The sequence below is a fragment of the Nuphar pumila genome, chromosome 2 (assembly GCF_984573655.1).
Source record: "Nuphar pumila chromosome 2, dmNupPumi1.hap1.1, whole genome shotgun sequence".
Taxonomy (NCBI): Eukaryota; Viridiplantae; Streptophyta; class Magnoliopsida; order Nymphaeales; family Nymphaeaceae; genus Nuphar; species Nuphar pumila.
Genome location: NC_143250.1, coordinates 89,437,613 through 89,455,695, shown reverse-complemented (window position 1 = coordinate 89,455,695; position 18,083 = coordinate 89,437,613). Strand labels below are relative to the sequence as shown.

Sequence of the window (18,083 nt, the reverse complement as noted above, 5' to 3'; positions counted from 1 at the left end):
TGATTTTGAAACTTATAAAAACCTATCCCTACATCCGAATCAAATACTCCAAGAACTGATTCATATAAAAACAAACATATAGAGCACATCTATACTGTCATAATTTAAAAAAAAATGTAATAAAACTTTCATTGGGGAGGTTTGGGAGGGTTTTCCATTGGGGAGGTTTTCATTATATATATATGAAAATGGAAACCTACCCACTAAAAAATATTTTATGGGATTTTTTGTGTTTTTTTTTTTAAATTATGACCTTACAGGTGTGTTCAACATAATTAATTTCCTAGAAATTGATACAATCATGCATTTTGGATGAAAAAAACAGTATCTGGAGCCTAAACAATTTATGAAAATTTTAGGTCATTGATTTTTGAAACTTTATAAAAACCTATACATGCATTGGAATCAAATGCTCCAAGAACTGATTTCTATAAAAACAAGCACATAGATCACATCTGTAAGGTCAGAATTTAAAAAAAAAATACCAAAAATCTGATAAAATGTTTTTTAGTGGATAGGTTTAGTAGGTTTTCTAGTGGGTAGGTTTTCATTCTCATATATGATGTGTGTGTGAGCATGCGAATGCCCACACTTGCGTATAACTGAATCCAAATCTGGTAAAGAATGAAGCATCATATTAATAATCCAATTCAGATTCAATCAGAGGTTTCACATCCGAATCCAAATATATGCTTAAAATGTATCTGACCCACCCTAACCTGGCCCGAACCCTCCTGTGGGGGTTTTTGGGTCATGGCACCTACTTGGCTCCGCCACTGCCGAACACCTACCAAAAGCAATCTGTTATGGACGATTCTCAACCGTCCATTTATATGTCATTGTGAGCGACATTAGATTTTTTGTGGGGTCCATCTAAGTTAAAATCGACCTTTTGGATGGGTTTTGATGCCATTCATCTCCATGATGGACAGCATCCAGTTGCCTTGGACGGTTCTCCTTGGAACTAATCCTCTCTCTCTTAATAATTTACGATTCTCCCTTGTGTTTGGAATCATGAGTGCATTTAATTTTCATATGAAGGTTTAGCACTCAATGATTCATTACGATGGTGACATTTCCAGTAAACGAACGATGTAATACAAAACAGCATAGGCCAACTCCATGTTGACAGAAACAAAGGCAAAGGTAGTATTAGGAGGGACGTGCACGGAATCATCAGGTATTCTAAACATCCAAGTGACTCATTGTTAAATGTATTAATCAATATATTTGCCACGGCAAGCACTCCTGCTCGAGTGGGACACGTACTATATTGATCTGGATGCATCATCGAAGACCGCCTCTATATATACTACAAAGAATACTGCTCCATGTGTGTCTCAGCCTACAATTCAAACGACCTTCACACAATGGCCTCCATGCTTGTGTGCAACTGCTTGTTGATGTTTCTCTTGGCTCTCATGGCTTCACAAGCTGTGTCTAGAGTGCTCGATGATACATTCATGGCAGCCAAGCACATGCAGTGGATGGCACAGCACGGTCGTGTGTATGCTGATGACGTTGAGAGGGAGATGAGATTCAACATCTTTAAGAGCAATCTTGCTTTCATCGAGTCTTTCAATTCTAAGAACCTGTCTTACAAATTAGGTGTCAACGAATTTGCAGACCTGTCTAATGAGGAGTTCAGGGCCGTCCGAAACGGTCTCAAACCAATAGAGGGTAGGGTACGTGAAGATTCTTTCATGTATGAGGGTGTCAGCGTGGTTCCACCTAGCGTGGACTGGAGGAAGAAAGGGGCAGTCACCCCAGTTAAGGACCAAGGTCATTGTGGTAAGTAAACTATGTTGTCCTTAAGTCTTGCTCTGACTCTAGAGAAGAAATCTTCATTGACTTTGGTCATGTTTGATTACATAATATGTAAAATGACTAGGCCTTAGGGAGACTTGCATCTAGTTGTGTTGCTATGGTACGGTTGTTTAATTTGTACATGTAATCTTATAAGTAGAAAACACTGTTTTTTTTCATTTATTTTATTTTATTTTTTGTGTTTCTAACTTGCGTATATGATCTACGTAATTTGTTTAGTGAGAAACAGGTTTTGGATGATATGTTTACAACATGCAAGCCGGTTTTTCAAGGGCTTCAAAAATCAACAGCCTACACTATAGCAAAAATTCATCACCAAATCATATTTTTACTTACGATGCAAGGTGAATTACATAGGAAAAACCCATGTCGAATACTATCTATGAGGTCAAATTGAGTGTATAGTGTATACAACTTGCAACTTATGATTTTTGAACTAGATTATAGATGCGGTAGACAGTAGCACACACACACGCACACGCACGTTTGATCTTAGCCAACAGGCTGTGAAAGGTACATAGACGCGTGCAATAACAAACACACACACAACGATTGTATCGTGCTCTCGATAAAAAAAAAACGCTGGTGCAAGCGCTATCTAGCTAGTGAATTTAACCTTTGACCCAGAAAATAATTTTTCCAATATTTATGAAGTTTGATTTTTTTGTGAATGTTGAAACATGTTTTTTACTAAAAAAACCATGCAGATCATATTGGTCTCGTCTTGATTTTTTTTTAAAAAAATCAACAAAATATTGAATATTTGTGTGTGTGCGCGCATGGAGAGAGAGGGGAAGTAGGTACAGTAGATTGAACAAAACATAATTCTTACATACATGCACGCATACGCATGAACATATAGACACAAGCATGCACACAGTTTTTTTTGGATGATAAGGAACCCTTGACTAGAACTGAGTCACATAATGTGCCTGTCCCATGCGAGGTAAACACCGGGTGGGGTCACTGACAGTCAAGCCCTTAGGGAACCCACCAGTTAAAGGTACTGGCACACCCGGTGGGAGTAGAACCTGGGCCGAAGGGATCAGCAGCTTCTCCTCAGAACTGCACACAGAGTTTTGCTAGCATCTCTTTGGCTAATCCATAAATATCTCCCAAAACAGGGTGTTGTTGGGCTTTCTCAGCCGTAGCAGCCATAGAGGGTGTCAACAAACTGAAGACAGGGAAGCTGATCTCTCTATCCGAACAACAACTGGTGGATTGCGACGTCCATGGAACGGACCAAGGCTGCAGCGGCGGTTTCATGGACAACGCCTTTCAGTTCATCCGAAGCAACCATGGCCTGACGACCGAGGCCAACTACCCTTACAACGGAATCGACGGCAAATGCAATGCCAAAAAGGCGGTATCGCGGGCAGTGATGATCGGTGGTTACGAAGACGTGCCGGCCAACAACGAGGGCGCGCTGCTGAAGGCGGTAGCCAACCAGCCGGTGTCCGTCGCCATAGACGCCGGCGGATACGCCTTCCAGTTCTACTCCAGTGGCGTCTTCACCGGCGTTTGCAGCACCAACCTCGATCATGGGGTGACTGCAGTGGGCTACGGGACCACCAGCGACGGCACCAAGTACTGGCTGGTGAAGAACTCGTGGGGCACGAGCTGGGGTGAGCGAGGATACATAAGGATGAAGCGTGATGTCGCTGATAAGAGTGGCCTTTGTGGTATAGCCATGATGGCTTCCTATCCAACTGCGTAAATTTGTTCAATTTCCCACCTATGATCTACCTCTTCATGCATGCACGCATGCGTGCCTGAAGATATGTTTGTAGGTATTGATGTGTGTGTTTGTTTCGTTTATACGTATGTTAAACTGCAAGGAAGTTGTATCGTACATAGTCTGGCTTTATTCTTATGTAAAAATTTACATCCTAAGCAAGGATGAAATTGAACAAATATGTGTACCTGTTATACTTTGTATATATGCAAAGTTAAAATATGTATAGTTTGGCTGCATTCCTCTCTCTCTCTCTCTCTTTCTCTTGGAGTAGACCTTGCTTTGCAGTACGGGCGGCTACAAGATGCATGGTTAAGCTTTTTCGTCTATCCCGCGATATCAAATCTTGGCTTATCTCCAATAGAATAAGTAAATTCCAAAATCTGGGGGATTGAGAGCGAGAGCTGGCTTCTATCAATCAGTCTCTCTTGGATACATCCTATATGAATGAATCAGATATTGAATGTCTCAATGCTAGATCGGCCGAGTTGACTCTTCTAGTGCAATCGTGGCGTCTAAAGGATGAAATTCGTTGGAAGCAGCGGTCAAGGGTGAATTGGCTTAAAGCGGGTGACGAGAATACAAGGTTCTTTCATTCTTTAGCATCTCACAGGCATCGAAGACATGCGATTCACACTCTGTATATCAATGGTGTCTCCTTTTCGGGCGACCAGGTAATCAATGTTGTCTCCAACTATTTTTCTAACCTGTATTCCTGCAACCAAGCTGTAGGTGGCAATATGGGTTTAACTTTATTTTTGTCCATGGATCAAGCGCTAGCCAACTCGATTCAGGGGTTGTTCACCGAAGAAGAAATCGTCTCGGCGGTGCGGGAGTCGTCTGGGTGGAAAGCTCCAGGATTTGATGGGTATCCTGTGGATTTCTTTCGCATATTCTGGCAATGCGTTAAGAGTGACATTCTTACTGTCTTCGCCGAGTTTCATCGAAATGGCCGATTGTCGGTTCATTCTCACCTAGCAATTGTGTCGCTTATTCCTAAGAAGAAAGTCGCATCGGATATCTCGCAGTTTAGACCTATATCAGTGTTAGGGAGTTTATATCGCATTATCGCCAAGGTCTTAGCTAACAGGATGCGGTCAATTGCTCCTAGGATTTTCTCAGAGGCTCAGTTCGCCTTCATTCCTAACAGAAGACTTCAACATTCCTTCATTTTGGCCACAGAAGTGTTGCACTCTCTCAAGATCAGCGGGGGGGTCTTTTTCACTCTGAAGCTTGACTTTCATAAAGCCTACGACTCGGTTCATTGGTCGTTCCTTTTCAACATGTTGGCAAACTTGGGCTTCGATACGTGTTTCTCTAGCTGGGTGCATGAGCTGGTAACCAATGCCCAATCACAGTTTCAGATCAATGGGGTCAATGGAAAACAGTTCAAACTTGGTCGTGGTCTTCGACAAGGATGTCCTCTGTCTCCGTTACTCTTTAACGTTATCTCTGAAGGCCTGGTGGTCTTGGTTAAGAGGGCAGTGGAGGGTGATCTAATTGAATCTCTCGGTATTCAAGAGTGTCGTAGTCAGATCCTGACATACGCTGATGACATAATTATCTTCGGAAGGGCCTCCATCCAACAAATGTTAAGATTCAAGCTTGTCCTTCTTTTTTTCCAATCGATGTCAGGTCTATCCTTGAACTACGAGAAGTGTTGTCTTTCCATGGTCAACGCCCCTGCTTCAATGTTGGACTTGGGCCAGCGGATATTCGGATGCTCGGTTTCGGATAACTCTTTCTCTTATCTGGGTCTGCCGCTTCAAATCAGTCGTGTATCAACGGCAGCCTGGAGCACCACTATCCAAAGGGTTCAGGAAAAAATTTTGGGCTGGCAAGCGTCCTACCTTTCTATCGCGGGTAGACTAACTCTCATCAAGCACGTTCTTTCTGCTATGCCAGAATTTTTTATGTCTATGTTCCTGATGTCCATGGGGGTTAGTAAGAAGATAGCTCAGGTAGTGACGCACTTCCTGTGGTCTAGGCGTGGTCCCAAAAACAAGCGCCACCTAATAGGGTGGGACACTCTTCGACTACCCCAAAATAGGGGGGTTGGGAATCAAGGACCCCCGGTTGAGGAGTATGATTCTTGTCGTGAAGCAGAGCTGACTTGCACACCAACCTGGGTCTCCGTGTGCAAGCGTGCTTCTAGCTAAATACGGTGGTGTGGAATCATTGGTGGGGGCCACAAGCGTGCGTCAGCGATCTATGTCAAAGCTTCGGCGATCATGGATCCAAGCATGGTCTGCAGTTCTGTCTCATAATGGCAATGTTGAATCGCAGTCTCAGTTCTTTGGTCGTAACCTTGCTCCGAACGGATCTTTCCGCTCTAAAGAAGGCTACCTCGCTCTCCTTCCGTCGGGGGTGGACCGGTTTCCGACGAACCTGATCTGGGGCAAGGGTCCCACTCCGAGATCATGTTTCCTGGCTTGGCTAATCTTACACGATCGAGTGCAGACTGACAACTTCCTCAAATCCATCGGATTTCATCTGCCGAGTAAATGTGTGTTGTGTGAGGCGGCTGAAGAATCTGCCTTTCACCTTTTTTGGGAGTGCTCTGTTTTTCAAAACATCTTTAAGGTGACTTGAAATAAGCCGGGGGTCAGCGTGCGCCAGGAATCGTTCGCCAATGATTTGTTGTGGGGTCCTCAACCAGTTCGTCATTGCAACAAATGGCGTATTATTTGGCGAACTTGGCTTCTCTCGTCATGGTGGGCCGTATGGATGACTCGCAACAACGCTATTTTTCTGCATATTCCGGCAGTGTTCAACAAAATGGTGAACCTTATTTTGGCGGACGTATACGCCATTCTCCACATCAACATCCCTGATCTGCAACACCATCTGCCTCCAGGGACCATTCATGATCCTGGGTGATGCTCGTCGCCTAACTGTATTTGCTTCTTGTTTCTTTCTTCCTTTTCTCCTTGCATCTCTACTTTTCTTTTTTTCTTTTTTTGGGGCTCCTTGGCATGTCTTGGGCCCGTGTTTGGTTTCCCGGTAGGTTCAATGTTGGTTGAACCTGTTTTCGTATCGTAATGTTGATGGTTATAGTTTGGCTCTCTCTCTCTCTCATGTTGGGAGCAGTTCCACTCATCTTCATACCTCTCTTAAATAAGATGCAAGTTGTTTTGATAAAATCTGTCCCTATGAATGGATTCAACGTGATCCATTTAATCAGAATCGACTCTTGGATCCAAGGGTGGAGCCCAGAATTTAAGTTAGGGTGGGCACAAATGCACAATAAAGAGAAAAAATCACACAAAAAACCCTAAATTATAATAAAAATCAAACAAGAAATTATGATTAATGCTAATTGAAAAACAGACAAAGAAAGCCCTAAAAACCTAATAGAAATCAAATATGGAATGATTATTATTGATAATTGAAAAGAAAAAAATAGAGAAAATAATCAAAACCCTAATTAGACATTTATATCATTTAAAATAATGCAAATCAAAAACCTAAATCCTAACCAAAATCATAATCTATCATCTATGTTAATTAATAAAAAATATTAATATTCTAACCAAAATCAAACATTCATTATTCATGTATTCATTCCTAATACTAATTAAAAAATAAACACTTAAAAATCCCAAAACCATAATCACATTCATGCCATTTAAAAAAAATCAAATCAAAACCCTAATTCCTAAAAACATCATGGATTATGCACTTTTTCTATTTGATAAAAAAAATCTTAATATTTTAACCAAAATAAATCATTCATTATTAATGAATTCATGCTTAATGGTAATTAGAAAACAAAACACAAAAAAAAAACCTAAAAGGCTAAAACCATAACTAAACATTTATATCATTATAAAAAAAACAAATTAAAACCCTAAATCCTAACAAACATCTTTCATAGATATGCTCCTAAAAAACAAACAAAAGCCCAGCAAATTTGTAAAACCAAAATAAAAACCATTCATGATTTTTAAGAAACAAAACAAAACCCCTAATTAAACATTCATGCTATTAAAAAAATAGATAAATAACTTAAACCCTAACAAACATCATCCATTATGCTAAATATAAAAAAAAACTCAGAATCAAAACTCTATCAAAACTAATGGATGGCCCAACAAATATTTTTGGGACCCATCTAAGAAAAAGAAGAAGAGGAGTAGGAGGAAGATCCAGCAACACAGGGGTGTCCACCGGAGAAGCCGCTAAAGGGCAGATTGTGGAGCACAATCTCAATGAGTTTTGGGAGAGGGGAGAGAGAGGTGTACGCACCACCACTCGTACCACCGGACGATTAGATGGTCAGGCTGCTCGACTTGGGCATGTGGAGGTTGTGGGGTTGCAGGGAGGACGAGAGTGTGTGTGGGGGGTCGTTGAGAGAGAGAGATGGGGGTCGTCGGCCCCTTTTGGGTCGAGCACCAGTCGGTGTGGGCACTGCCCATATACCATGAGAATCGGGGGTTGCCCCCCTTGGGGGTTTTTGTGGTTCAGGGAGAGCACGTGACCATCATCCCCATAACATGGCTCTGCCCATGCTTGGATTGTATTTTTCAACTAAAAAATATGATTTCTTAAATCATAATTTTTTGTGTTTTGTCAACCTTTGAATCACCAAAAAATCCAGTACACGAATTAGATTTTGGCGATTTAATTGTCTTTCTTCACTAAAATGAATGATGTAGTCTGTGTAGTCTGATTTGATCAAAACAACCTGCATCAATAAAATCCCGTTGAGGGTACCAAGATAAGGATGACTTAAGGGATGAGTGAAACCAATTTGGGAGCTAGTCAAGGGTTGATTAAGAAATATATGATCTTAAAATGCATATTCGAGTCAGATTAGGACTTGTGTTGACTTAAAACTGAAAATTTGTTTGGATCAGGTAACTCAGAAAATCACATGCACACACCTCACACAAGATTTAACGCGTGGTCCCGTCAAACTAACCTATGTCTATGATGGGTACTCCCTCTCTCTCTCTCATTCACGCAGAGAAGAGCAGCTCTTGCTCTTATATAAAGATTTACAAATGGTTCATTAGGGGAAAACTATGATCTTCATGAAGTCCATATATATGAATATGGGATTTACGGTTGTTACAAAATGTGATCCCATTAGGGGTAGATGTGGTCATCATAACTAGGGATGGCAGTGGGGCGGGGCGGGGCGGGGGACAAGGTTTCCACCCCCGCCCCGCCTCAAAATTTTATCCTCCACCCCCGCCCCGCCTCCGCGGCGGGGATGGATTTTATCCTCCACCCCCGCCTTCATCCCCGTTTCATGTCCTCCACCCCCGCCCCGTCCCCGTCCCCGTCCCCGCCCCGTCCCCGCCCCGCCCCCGCCCCCGTCCCCGACCCCGCGGGATGAGCGTGCTCGTCACCGGCGCCGCTGGCTTTGTCGGCACCCACGTCTCGCTCGCCCTCCGGAAGCGCGGTGACGGTGTCGTCGGCCTCGACAACTTCAACGACTACTACGACCCCTCGCTCAAGAAGGCCCGCCGTCGAATCCTCGGCGACCACGGCGTCTTCGTCATCGCCGGCGACATCAACGACGCCCGGCTCCTGGCCAAGCTCTTCGACCTCGTCGCCTTCACCCACGTGATGCACCTCGCTGCCCAGGCCGGAGTCCGGTACGCTATCGAGAACCCGGCGTCCTACGTGCACAGTAACGTCGCCCGGCTCCAGGGTTAGGAAATTAGGGAAGGGAGTTAGGGTTAGTAAACAGTTCATCTGAGTTGGGGGCGGGGATGGGGCGGGGCCGGGACGGGGATGGGCCGGGGGCGGGGCGGGGATGGGCCGGGGCGGGGCCGGGGCGGGGCGGGGGAACGTGCCAGTCCATCCCCGCCTCCACCCCCGGACGGGGATGGATTTTAACCTTCATCCCCGCCTCCATCCCCGTTTCATACCCTTCATCCCCGGTCCAAACGGGGCGAGGCGGGGCGGGGCCCCGCTTTCCCCCGGTCCACTGCCATCCCTAATCATAACCACTTGGGACATTGCCACCAGTGTTGTGAGAGGCGTACGCCTCAGAGGCGAGGCTCACGCTCAAGGTATTGAGGCGTTGCTGTGATGTGCAAATTGCCCCTCATCAACCTCTGACCAGTTGTGACCACCGACCACCGGAGTTGCTGTGCTGCTCAGCCTTCTCCGACCACCGGACGACCGGCATATCCCTCACTTCCGTACCAGCTGGGCGCGTGGTCCTTCTCCTACTGCCTCCCCTCCCACCGCTTCACTTCCATACCAGCTGGGCGCGTGGTCCTTCTCCTACTGCCTCCCCTCCCACCGCTTCACTTCCATACCAGTTGTGAGAGGCGTACGCCTCAGAGGCGAAGCGCAGGCTCAATGCCTCGCTTTGCCTCATCGCATTTAACAACCTTGATTGCCACCTCAAAGTCCTTGTTGATCTTCATCATCTTATTATGTAGAGACGTTACCACCTCCTTAGGAGTCGTGTTGAACCCAACATCATTAGATGAGTTGTCACCATGGTGCATTGAATGTGAACTCTCCTCAACGTTGGATGTACGTGGATGAGGAATGGTAGTAGTAGTAGTAGGACTCTCTTTGAAGAGTAGGAGTAGGCATTGCAGCCTGATGTGGGACACTACCCGCACCTTTCATCTTAACAAAAAATTGGATTTGGATTGAATTTTATCATTCTAATTGTGTATGGATTGTGTGTGAACTATGATCGGGATAGTGTCTGATCTGTTAGAACACCAATCTATGAATGCAAACAGATCGGATACATGACCGGTCAAAACTTTGATCCGAAACCGTTTCCAGATTTAAGAGGGTGGTTCTGGTGATGGATGCAATCATGATTCGGATCTCAAAGTATAGTTTCAGACCCGTTTATGAAGGGATACACTACGGTATGCAGATCGGGTCCGGTAATAGCTTCTCAAATGAGACCAGCTGTTGTTGACCGAGTGGGGGTTTCCCCTGACCAGTCACATATTTGCTTTATCAACTTAAATTTTCTCTGTATCTTTTGAAAGGACATCTCTTTAACCCTTTTATGTTCAACAAAAGAACAACCTATCCAAAAGATTAAAGTTTCTGGATGTTGAAATCATGGCAAATCAAGATCAAGTGAATCGATCATGATTCAACAGTTCTATTCTTTGACAGGTTATTTTTAGTTATTCTTGACCAGAATAAATTACCGCCAAGTAAGAATTCTGGATTAACAATTCATTACATTGCCACCAGTAAGATGTCACCAAGCAAGATGTTATTGGGCTATCTTTTGGTAAATGGTGCACAATAGTGGCACATGACAAGAACCAAGTAAGTATATATTATCCTGAAAAGGATTTTAGTTAGCAAGTGTCCTGGTAAATGCTTTTCCTGATGCATTAAGTCAGTAATTTGTGCAATTCTGAGGAGGAAGTTTTCAAGGCTCCACAACAAGTGCAACTTAAGAATTATGAGAAACTTTTGCAAGCTTGGAGAATTAACTTTGCGGGTTTACACGATTGGGTAGATGATGTCCGGTGGAGATGCAAAGAACCTGCAACAATGTGCCTATAGTGGAAAGAGCTAATATGGTTGGGATCTGATTGCAAAAAACCAACCCTAAAGAAAAGCATGTCCATCAAACTGCCACCAATAATAACCCTTTAAGACAATTAGGGCAAGCATGAAAGTGTCTACATCTTGAAATGAGTAGATAGAAAAGTTGGAACTTCAAGTCTTTTGCTGGTATCATCACCACCAAAGGGGGCTCGGCTTGTCTGGTATACAGGTAGTGCACGTCACCTTGTGTTGGGACGTTGCAGATTCAAAACCCAATGGTATAGTTGTATACCTCAGAGGTGTCAATTGTGTGCATGATGTCCCTTTTTCAGTTGCCAGGTTTGGGTCAGCTTGAACTGATTGTTTTATTAAAAGAAAAAGATGTCTGTAAACATTTTGAGGGGGTGAGATTCAAACCCGTGACCTCTGGAATAGAGGCCGAAAGCCCTACCATTTTTCCCTTTGTTTATAATCAACTTTTCTTATATACTGCACAACAAGCTTAATGGAGCTTACTAATCAAGCTTAATCAATCTCAGCTTGATTATAATGACGCAGCTGGGTTTGGCTCGATTATCATCCCAGATATTGGCTGTGAGTGGGACTGGTTAGCAAATATGCAAGTGACTAATTTGTATTGATTGATTAATGATGAACTTCTACCGCTCACATGCTGCAGTTGTGAGCCTACTTTAGATGTAAACAGATAAGATGCAGTTTGAATGTAGGCACAATTGAATCCAACCTAATCCTAATTCAGGTCTGGCTATCTAATTGTATATATTTTGTATGTAATTGAATTCAGATTATTTGTTAGATTCAGATTCATTGAAGATTTGGATTTGGATGTATGATGGAATAGTGAATCCAAATCTGATTAATAATTGAATGTCATTTGTTCAGACTAATGAGACTAAATGAATTTGGATTTGATAGGATAATAAACCCAACTTTACATCCATGCTCCCTCACAGGTAACGTTGGGACTTGGTGCTTTGCTGTGTATCTTAAAACTACTCTACCAAGTAGTCTTGGCCCGTGAGATGAAATGTGCCGCTATTAAAATGAGCTAATCCCGAACATGAAAATGATTAGAAGTACACAAAACAGATTCAGTTGACAACTCCCACCTCATCACCCATTTTCTTTTCCGCTCCCATCTTTGTCGACAAAAAGAAAAAAAAACAGCATTTTTCAGGGATGAACTGCTTACAACCTTTTCTTTTCTTTGTTTTTTATTTCTTTTTTCGGATAAGACACAAAGGGAGACCTCTTTTTGTTCCGTTTTTTGTTCAGTAAGAAGGAAGATTTTCAACAAGATACAAGAAATAGTCAAATCCTGAAACTTGTCTTTGCCATCTGCTGATGACTCTAACCCTCCTCGACGTGTCTTGTGTCCATCGTCCAAGGCCGCATACCGGATGCTCAACTAGCCCACGACAAAGCCTGAACGTTCCTGTCCATCCGACCTGAACATATATCATGGATATTCGAAGACCTGTACACGAAATAAAACAAAACTATACCAAAATACTTGAAGACCTATACACGAAATAAAACAAATCTATACTGAAACAACAGGGTTGATAATCAAATTCTCGGAGATCCCCTCCTGGTAAAAGTTAGATCCCTATCAAACATGCGACGTATTTCTTCTCTGTATTCTGTCAAAGATTTATCCGGTATCGATGGTGTCAGCTCCACCACATCCCCCATCTTTAGCTTGCGATGGGGATCACCCACGGGCAGTCCGTTCAGCCTAGGCCGCAGCTCCTCCTTAATGGGAACCCCGTAAACCGAGTCATCCTGCCCTACTCTTTCCAGTAAATCCATCACCACAGAGTTGGCTGGAAATTCCTGCACAGACATCTGTAAACCACGCCAGATCAGTCATTTGCTTCACAAAGTTGGCAGATTGAAGGATAAAAACTAACATATATTAGAAAGACACGGACCTTGTCGTTCTCCATCACAATCACAAAAACAGGCCCATCTTGTTGGCCGCGGGGGATATAAGAATATGGGCAGTCATCGTAGTGGGAAGGGAATGGGCAAGGCAACCTAATCGAATCCCCATGCAGTGAAGCAGCTGGATCTCTGCTGGTCGCCTCGCATTGCCAGGTTACCACCCATCTTGCCCATTCCACCATTTGAAGCACAAATGACGGATGCTTACAGTCACCATCCTTGTACCTCCAGTGAGCGGCGATGCCGAATTCTGCATGTAGATGCATCTCCCTGGTCCGAATCTGAACTTCCAAAGGCACCGTGTCTTCCCCCATCACAACTGTGTGCAGTGATTGGTACCTGTCCAGTGAAAGCAAAGCTCAGATAGGACAACCCTGAATGAGAGAATAGCCAAAGTTTCTTCCTTAGTAAACCACATATGACATACCCATTAAATTTTGGATGGGAAATATAGTCCTTGAGCCTCCTGGGAACTTGGGGCCACAACTGATGAACAACGCCGAGAGCCGCAAAGCAATCACTCTCATTTTCCACTATTAATCGCAATCCATGAATATCATGAATTTCATCCATTGTAAGCTTCTTCCTGCAAGCACATATAATCATCATCATCAACAGCCAAGACCATCAGAGAGAGAGAGAGGCATACTTCAACATCTTCGAGTAGATGCTGTACAAGCTTTTGTGTCTGCCCGATAGAACATGATACGAGATGGCCTCCTTTTTCAAGGCGGAGCCAAGTCTCTCGATAGCGGATGTGATTGTTGCTTCTCTGAATGGCTTGACAAGTTTGGACGCCAGCTCATCATGCTGTACTGGATTAAGATGATTGAAGCACAGGTTCTCCAACTGCTCCTTCCAAGTGGAGATTCCCAACCTGTTCGCTAGCGGAGAGAAGATCTGCAAAGTCTCCTTAGCAAACCTTTGTTGCTTGGAGAAAGGCAGTGCATTCAACGTCATCATGTTATGCAGTCTGTCAGCCAATTTTATCAAGACCGCCCTGGCATCCACCATAGCTAAGAACATTGTGTGCAGACGATCTGCCTCCACGGTTTTGATTGCAATGTTATTTTCACGAGCAAGCTTGCTCAGGTGGCTAAGCCTTGATACCTGTACACATAACACATAGTAAATAAATAAACAAAATCTCCTGTATGATATCCTACACCAATTAATGTCCAACTAAATAGTTTAAATAAATTTAGCGGATGAAATCTATTAAATAGGTCCGACACACACTACTTGAAAGGAAACATTATAGACACCACCTTCTCCAGGTTCCTTAAACAATTGTAGACTACTAAAAACTAAGAATATGAGTTTAATTATCCATTTAACCATAAGCTCACACGTGAATAGCTTTCCCTATTTGTGTGAGTGCACGCACATCCCCAGTTTAAGACATTAGCTGATTCAGATCAAACAACTAGGAAAGCATATGCCCAGTCCAATGAACTGAAACAGATTAGAAAGCATCCCTACAGGGACAAAGAGTCAAGTAGAAGCCAAAGAGATTGTAAGACGGCTTCTGTAAACCCATTGGACCCATATTGAACCAAGGTTGCCATACTAGGAAGCGGAAGCGAGAAGCAATGCATTTTAAAATATATAGGAAGCGGGAAGCAAAAAAGAAAAAAGAAAAAAGAAAAAAGAAAAAAGAAAAAAGAAATATAAGAATTGAATGAGAATCAAAATAAAACACAAATAAGAACTAAAATAAAAGTGACCAATATTAAATTTCATGATTTTTTAGTGTAAGAATTAAATTTTTAAACAAAATCTAAAAATGATGACTACCAAGTACCAATTTAATGAAAGCACATAAGAGTCAGAGAAAACACATAAAAAACATGAAAAGTTGAGTAACAGAACGTATAGTAAGAATAAATGAAGCATGTGGAAAGCATAGGAGAAGCGTTCTCTTCAAGTTTCGGAAGCGAGGAGTATCGCGCTTCCGAAGCGAGTTTCCGGGAAGCAAGCTTCCGGTAACTCTGTATTGAACAAACAATTGAACTGACGCAAATAAAAATCATACCAGTATGCAATATGCAAATGACCCAAGTGAAATAACAGAGCAAGTGCATTTGATAGCCAAAAGACACCGTCCCATCAAAATAACTAGTTTGAAAAGGAAAAGACGAGGTTTTCATAGAGAAAAAAAAGGAAGAAAATAGACGTATCACAAGAATTATTCTGACAACAACTGGAAAGCACAGAAAGAAAGATAAGAAGAAGAACTTAATTACTGATCAAACGTACCCCTCGAACTAAATCTGCAACACCAGCACCAAATGTGCGGTACAAATATTCATAATCCACAAAAGAGTCGTCCATGGTGTCATGCAGCAGCCCCGCTGCCACAACCGTAGTATTAGCCCCAATATCCGCAAGCAACAGAGACGTTTCCACACAATGCTGCAAATACGGGTCACCATTTGCCCGCATCTGAACAAATAATCCGATGAACAACCCATTAACAAAAATGGTAGATAATTCGTTTGACCACAAGAAACAATCAAATTCAATAGAAACCAAACAGAATGGGGAATCCAACTGTCCAAATGTATAAACTAAGAAGACTACCTGCCCTCTGTGAGCTCTCTCCGCTTCATAAAATGCTTTCAATACAAACTCCTGGTAGAAAATCTTATGCCTCTTCTTAGCAAGCAATAAGATCTCTCGAGCATACGGTTCAAGATGACGATCACCATAGTGACCAAGATGGGCTATGTCCTGGTAATTACGCACCGAAACATCATCAACAAAACTGTCCTCCATAGTGAAAGTAAGCTCCTCATCCATTGAAGTGGGTGGGGGTGGTGGCGCTGATGCGAGTGGCGATTTTTCATGTGTTACACTACCAACAGGCATCGGAAAGCTAGGCGAATCGTAGTCCACGCAGAAACCCAATGCGTTCCTCACGAAGCTATTGAACAGCCCGTCTCTGTGAACCCTAAACGACGCCTGGGAATGCGAATCTCCGTTCCTATCCCTCGAAATCCTCACAGGAGGGCTCCTCGTTCCCACGCTGCTGCACGACACCGGGCCCTGGAACACAGAGACGGGGCTCTGATCCCTGCCCTTGAAAGAAGAAGTCAGCGACGAGTAGCAGAACGAGCTGCTCAACTCCTCGCCCCTCTCCGCAGCGGCCGCCCCACATCCATGCCACAGCGAACCGAGCTCCTCGCTTCCAAAGCTTGAAGCCTGTTTCACCGTCGGAGACGAGAAGAGGCAAGAGAGCCCCCCGATCATCGGCTTCTGAGCAGCGGTCGACGAAGACGATGACCTAGGGTTCAGATCGAAGTCGCCGGAAGAGAGCGAACCGATGTGGCATGGATGGGGCGTGGAACAGACGCTACTGGGCGGGCTAGAATAAAGGGCGATTGGAACCCCCATGATCGACCACGACCTACCCCCTGATTTTCCGCTCGTAACACTAAATTCCCAAACCCCACCCCCTTAGAAATCCCCTCTCCTTGCCGAAACCGTGAATCTCCACTATCACATCTTCCCCCAAAAAATCACTTTTCTCGAAGAAACCCTAACTCCCGGACAATTAGAAAACCCTAGAATGAACAAAAAACCCTAATTTTTTCCACAGTATCAGAATCCAGAAGAAGTGATACCGATATATACAGATTTTGGGAATTCGAGAAATCTTCGCAAAGATTATGAAACTAAAGAAGAAGAGAAACCCTAGAAAGCGATGAAATGAATCAATGAAATCAATCTGAGGTCGCTTTTCGATCTTATGTACAAATCTTTCAGGAAGGGAAACGGAGAATCGAACAAGATCGAAAAGTGCAGACCAAGTAAGGAATCGGAAGCCCCAAGTTTCTTGGATAGCGAAGAGGAAGAGGAAGAGGAAGGATGCCGTTGATGGTCGGTCGGTTAACCGAAACCACAGGTGAAGGCACAAAGTTATCGACGACGGAAGGGTAATTATGCAAATACGTGACGATATTAGAGGCCAGAAATTTGGGTAAAAATAGTACCTTCGTTTTGCTTGCCTACGAGAAGCTGTCTTTCCAAAAAGTTTGCCTTCATTGTTGTATCGGCCGATACCGATACCCAACTGAATCGTTCTGTATCGGTCAAAAACAATAAAAAAATATTATTGTGTCAATCATAATGTAACACGTATCAAAACCATTAAAATAATTTTAAAATTAGCTTTTCTATTTTATTACATTTTATTGAAAAATTAGTTAACAAGTATTTGATCCAAGAGACCTCAACCCTCAAAGAGTTTTGAGTTTAAGTTTAATATTTTCAATTTTAAAAATGCATTTTTTTGGTAAATGAGCCATTTTCAATATCAGCTTGTATTAGCTCAAGCTTGTCATGACTCATGAGCTTCAGCTTGGCTTATATTGTTTTATATTTATATTCAAGTGATCTTTTATTTGCTTTGGTTCTTGCTTTATAGTGTTTTATATGTGTTTCCTTTTCATTTTCTCATGCACTTGTATGATCTTTTCATGATCGTATCCCACTTCTCACCTCATACTATTTTTTAACACTCACTTTCCTGCTCACTTCACGAATCGCGTCTTGTATCAATTTAGTCTTCTGGTAACTATAACTATTAGTGAAACTATTCCTTCCAAAAAAAAAAAAACAGGACTAAATATGAGTTAAGAATTTATTGATGCCCCAATGACCAGGAATTTATCCCGAGATAATAGAGTTGTTAATTTGCCTTAGTTACTAATCCTAGATAAGCGTTTGGGGATCATGTTGGAACATGATATAAAATTTGATTAATAAATAACTCATTAGTTATACCTAAAGTCCAAAGTGATGATTAGTTTGTTTAATAATTTTCTACCCAAATTAAATAAATAGCTAGAATCATTGACAGTGTAGAGAACAATTAGGCAGTTCTATCCTTTAGAGATTATTTTTATCATTGGATATGACCTTCCATCGCATTCCACGAATCTTGACCTTGTCCAACCTCATCTGATGACGCCTTGACTGTGAGTTATGTCCAGTTTTCACATCAAATGATCATAGCCAAGTGAAGTATATATATATATATATATATATA

General features: G+C 42.7%; 2 protein-coding genes across 2 annotated transcripts; one reads left to right on the top strand and one right to left on the bottom strand.

Moving 5' to 3' along the window:
• The first annotated feature begins 1,370 nt into the window (after window positions 1-1,370).
• On the top strand, window positions 1,371-3,544 carry LOC149846022 (senescence-specific cysteine protease SAG39-like). The gene is made up of 2 exons (XM_089990237.1): window positions 1,371-1,791; window positions 2,952-3,544. The coding sequence occupies exons 1-2, from the start codon at window positions 1,371-1,373 to the stop codon at window positions 3,542-3,544; spliced, it is 1,014 nt and encodes a 337-aa protein (XP_089846363.1).
• Window positions 3,545-12,252: 8,708 nt separating this feature from the next.
• Window positions 12,253-17,036, bottom strand: LOC149846021 (putative GTP diphosphokinase RSH2, chloroplastic). Its single transcript, XM_089996120.1, has 6 exons — window positions 15,614-17,036; window positions 15,290-15,475; window positions 13,680-14,140; window positions 13,458-13,616; window positions 13,018-13,369; window positions 12,253-12,931 (listed from the first exon to the last, which is right to left on the bottom strand). Exons 1-6 carry the CDS (start codon window positions 16,424-16,426, stop codon window positions 12,653-12,655), a joined length of 2,250 nt encoding a protein of 749 aa, XP_089852246.1. The 5' UTR covers window positions 16,427-17,036; the 3' UTR covers window positions 12,253-12,652.
• Between the last annotated feature and the right edge of the window lie 1,047 nt (window positions 17,037-18,083).

What these genes read in the sequence shown, in the direction of transcription:
- LOC149846022 (XM_089990237.1), top strand. Translation starts at nt 1,371, where the DNA reads ATGGCCTCCATGCTTGTGTGCAACTGCTTGTTGATGTTTCTCTTGGCT. An exon ending in TAAGGACCAAGGTCATTGTG is followed by an intron (nt 1,792 to 2,951) that starts GTAAGTAAACTA and finishes CTCCCAAAACAG; the next exon opens with GGTGTTGTTGGGCTTTCTCA.
- LOC149846021 (XM_089996120.1), bottom strand. Translation starts at nt 16,426, where the DNA reads ATGGGGGTTCCAATCGCCCTTTATTCTAGCCCGCCCAGTAGCGTCTGT. An exon ending in TCCCATCCAAAATTTAATGG is followed by an intron (nt 13,370 to 13,457) that starts GTATGTCATATG and finishes TTCACTGGACAG; the next exon opens with GTACCAATCACTGCACACAG. An exon ending in TTGTGATGGAGAACGACAAG is followed by an intron (nt 12,932 to 13,017) that starts GTCCGTGTCTTT and finishes CGTGGTTTACAG; the next exon opens with ATGTCTGTGCAGGAATTTCC.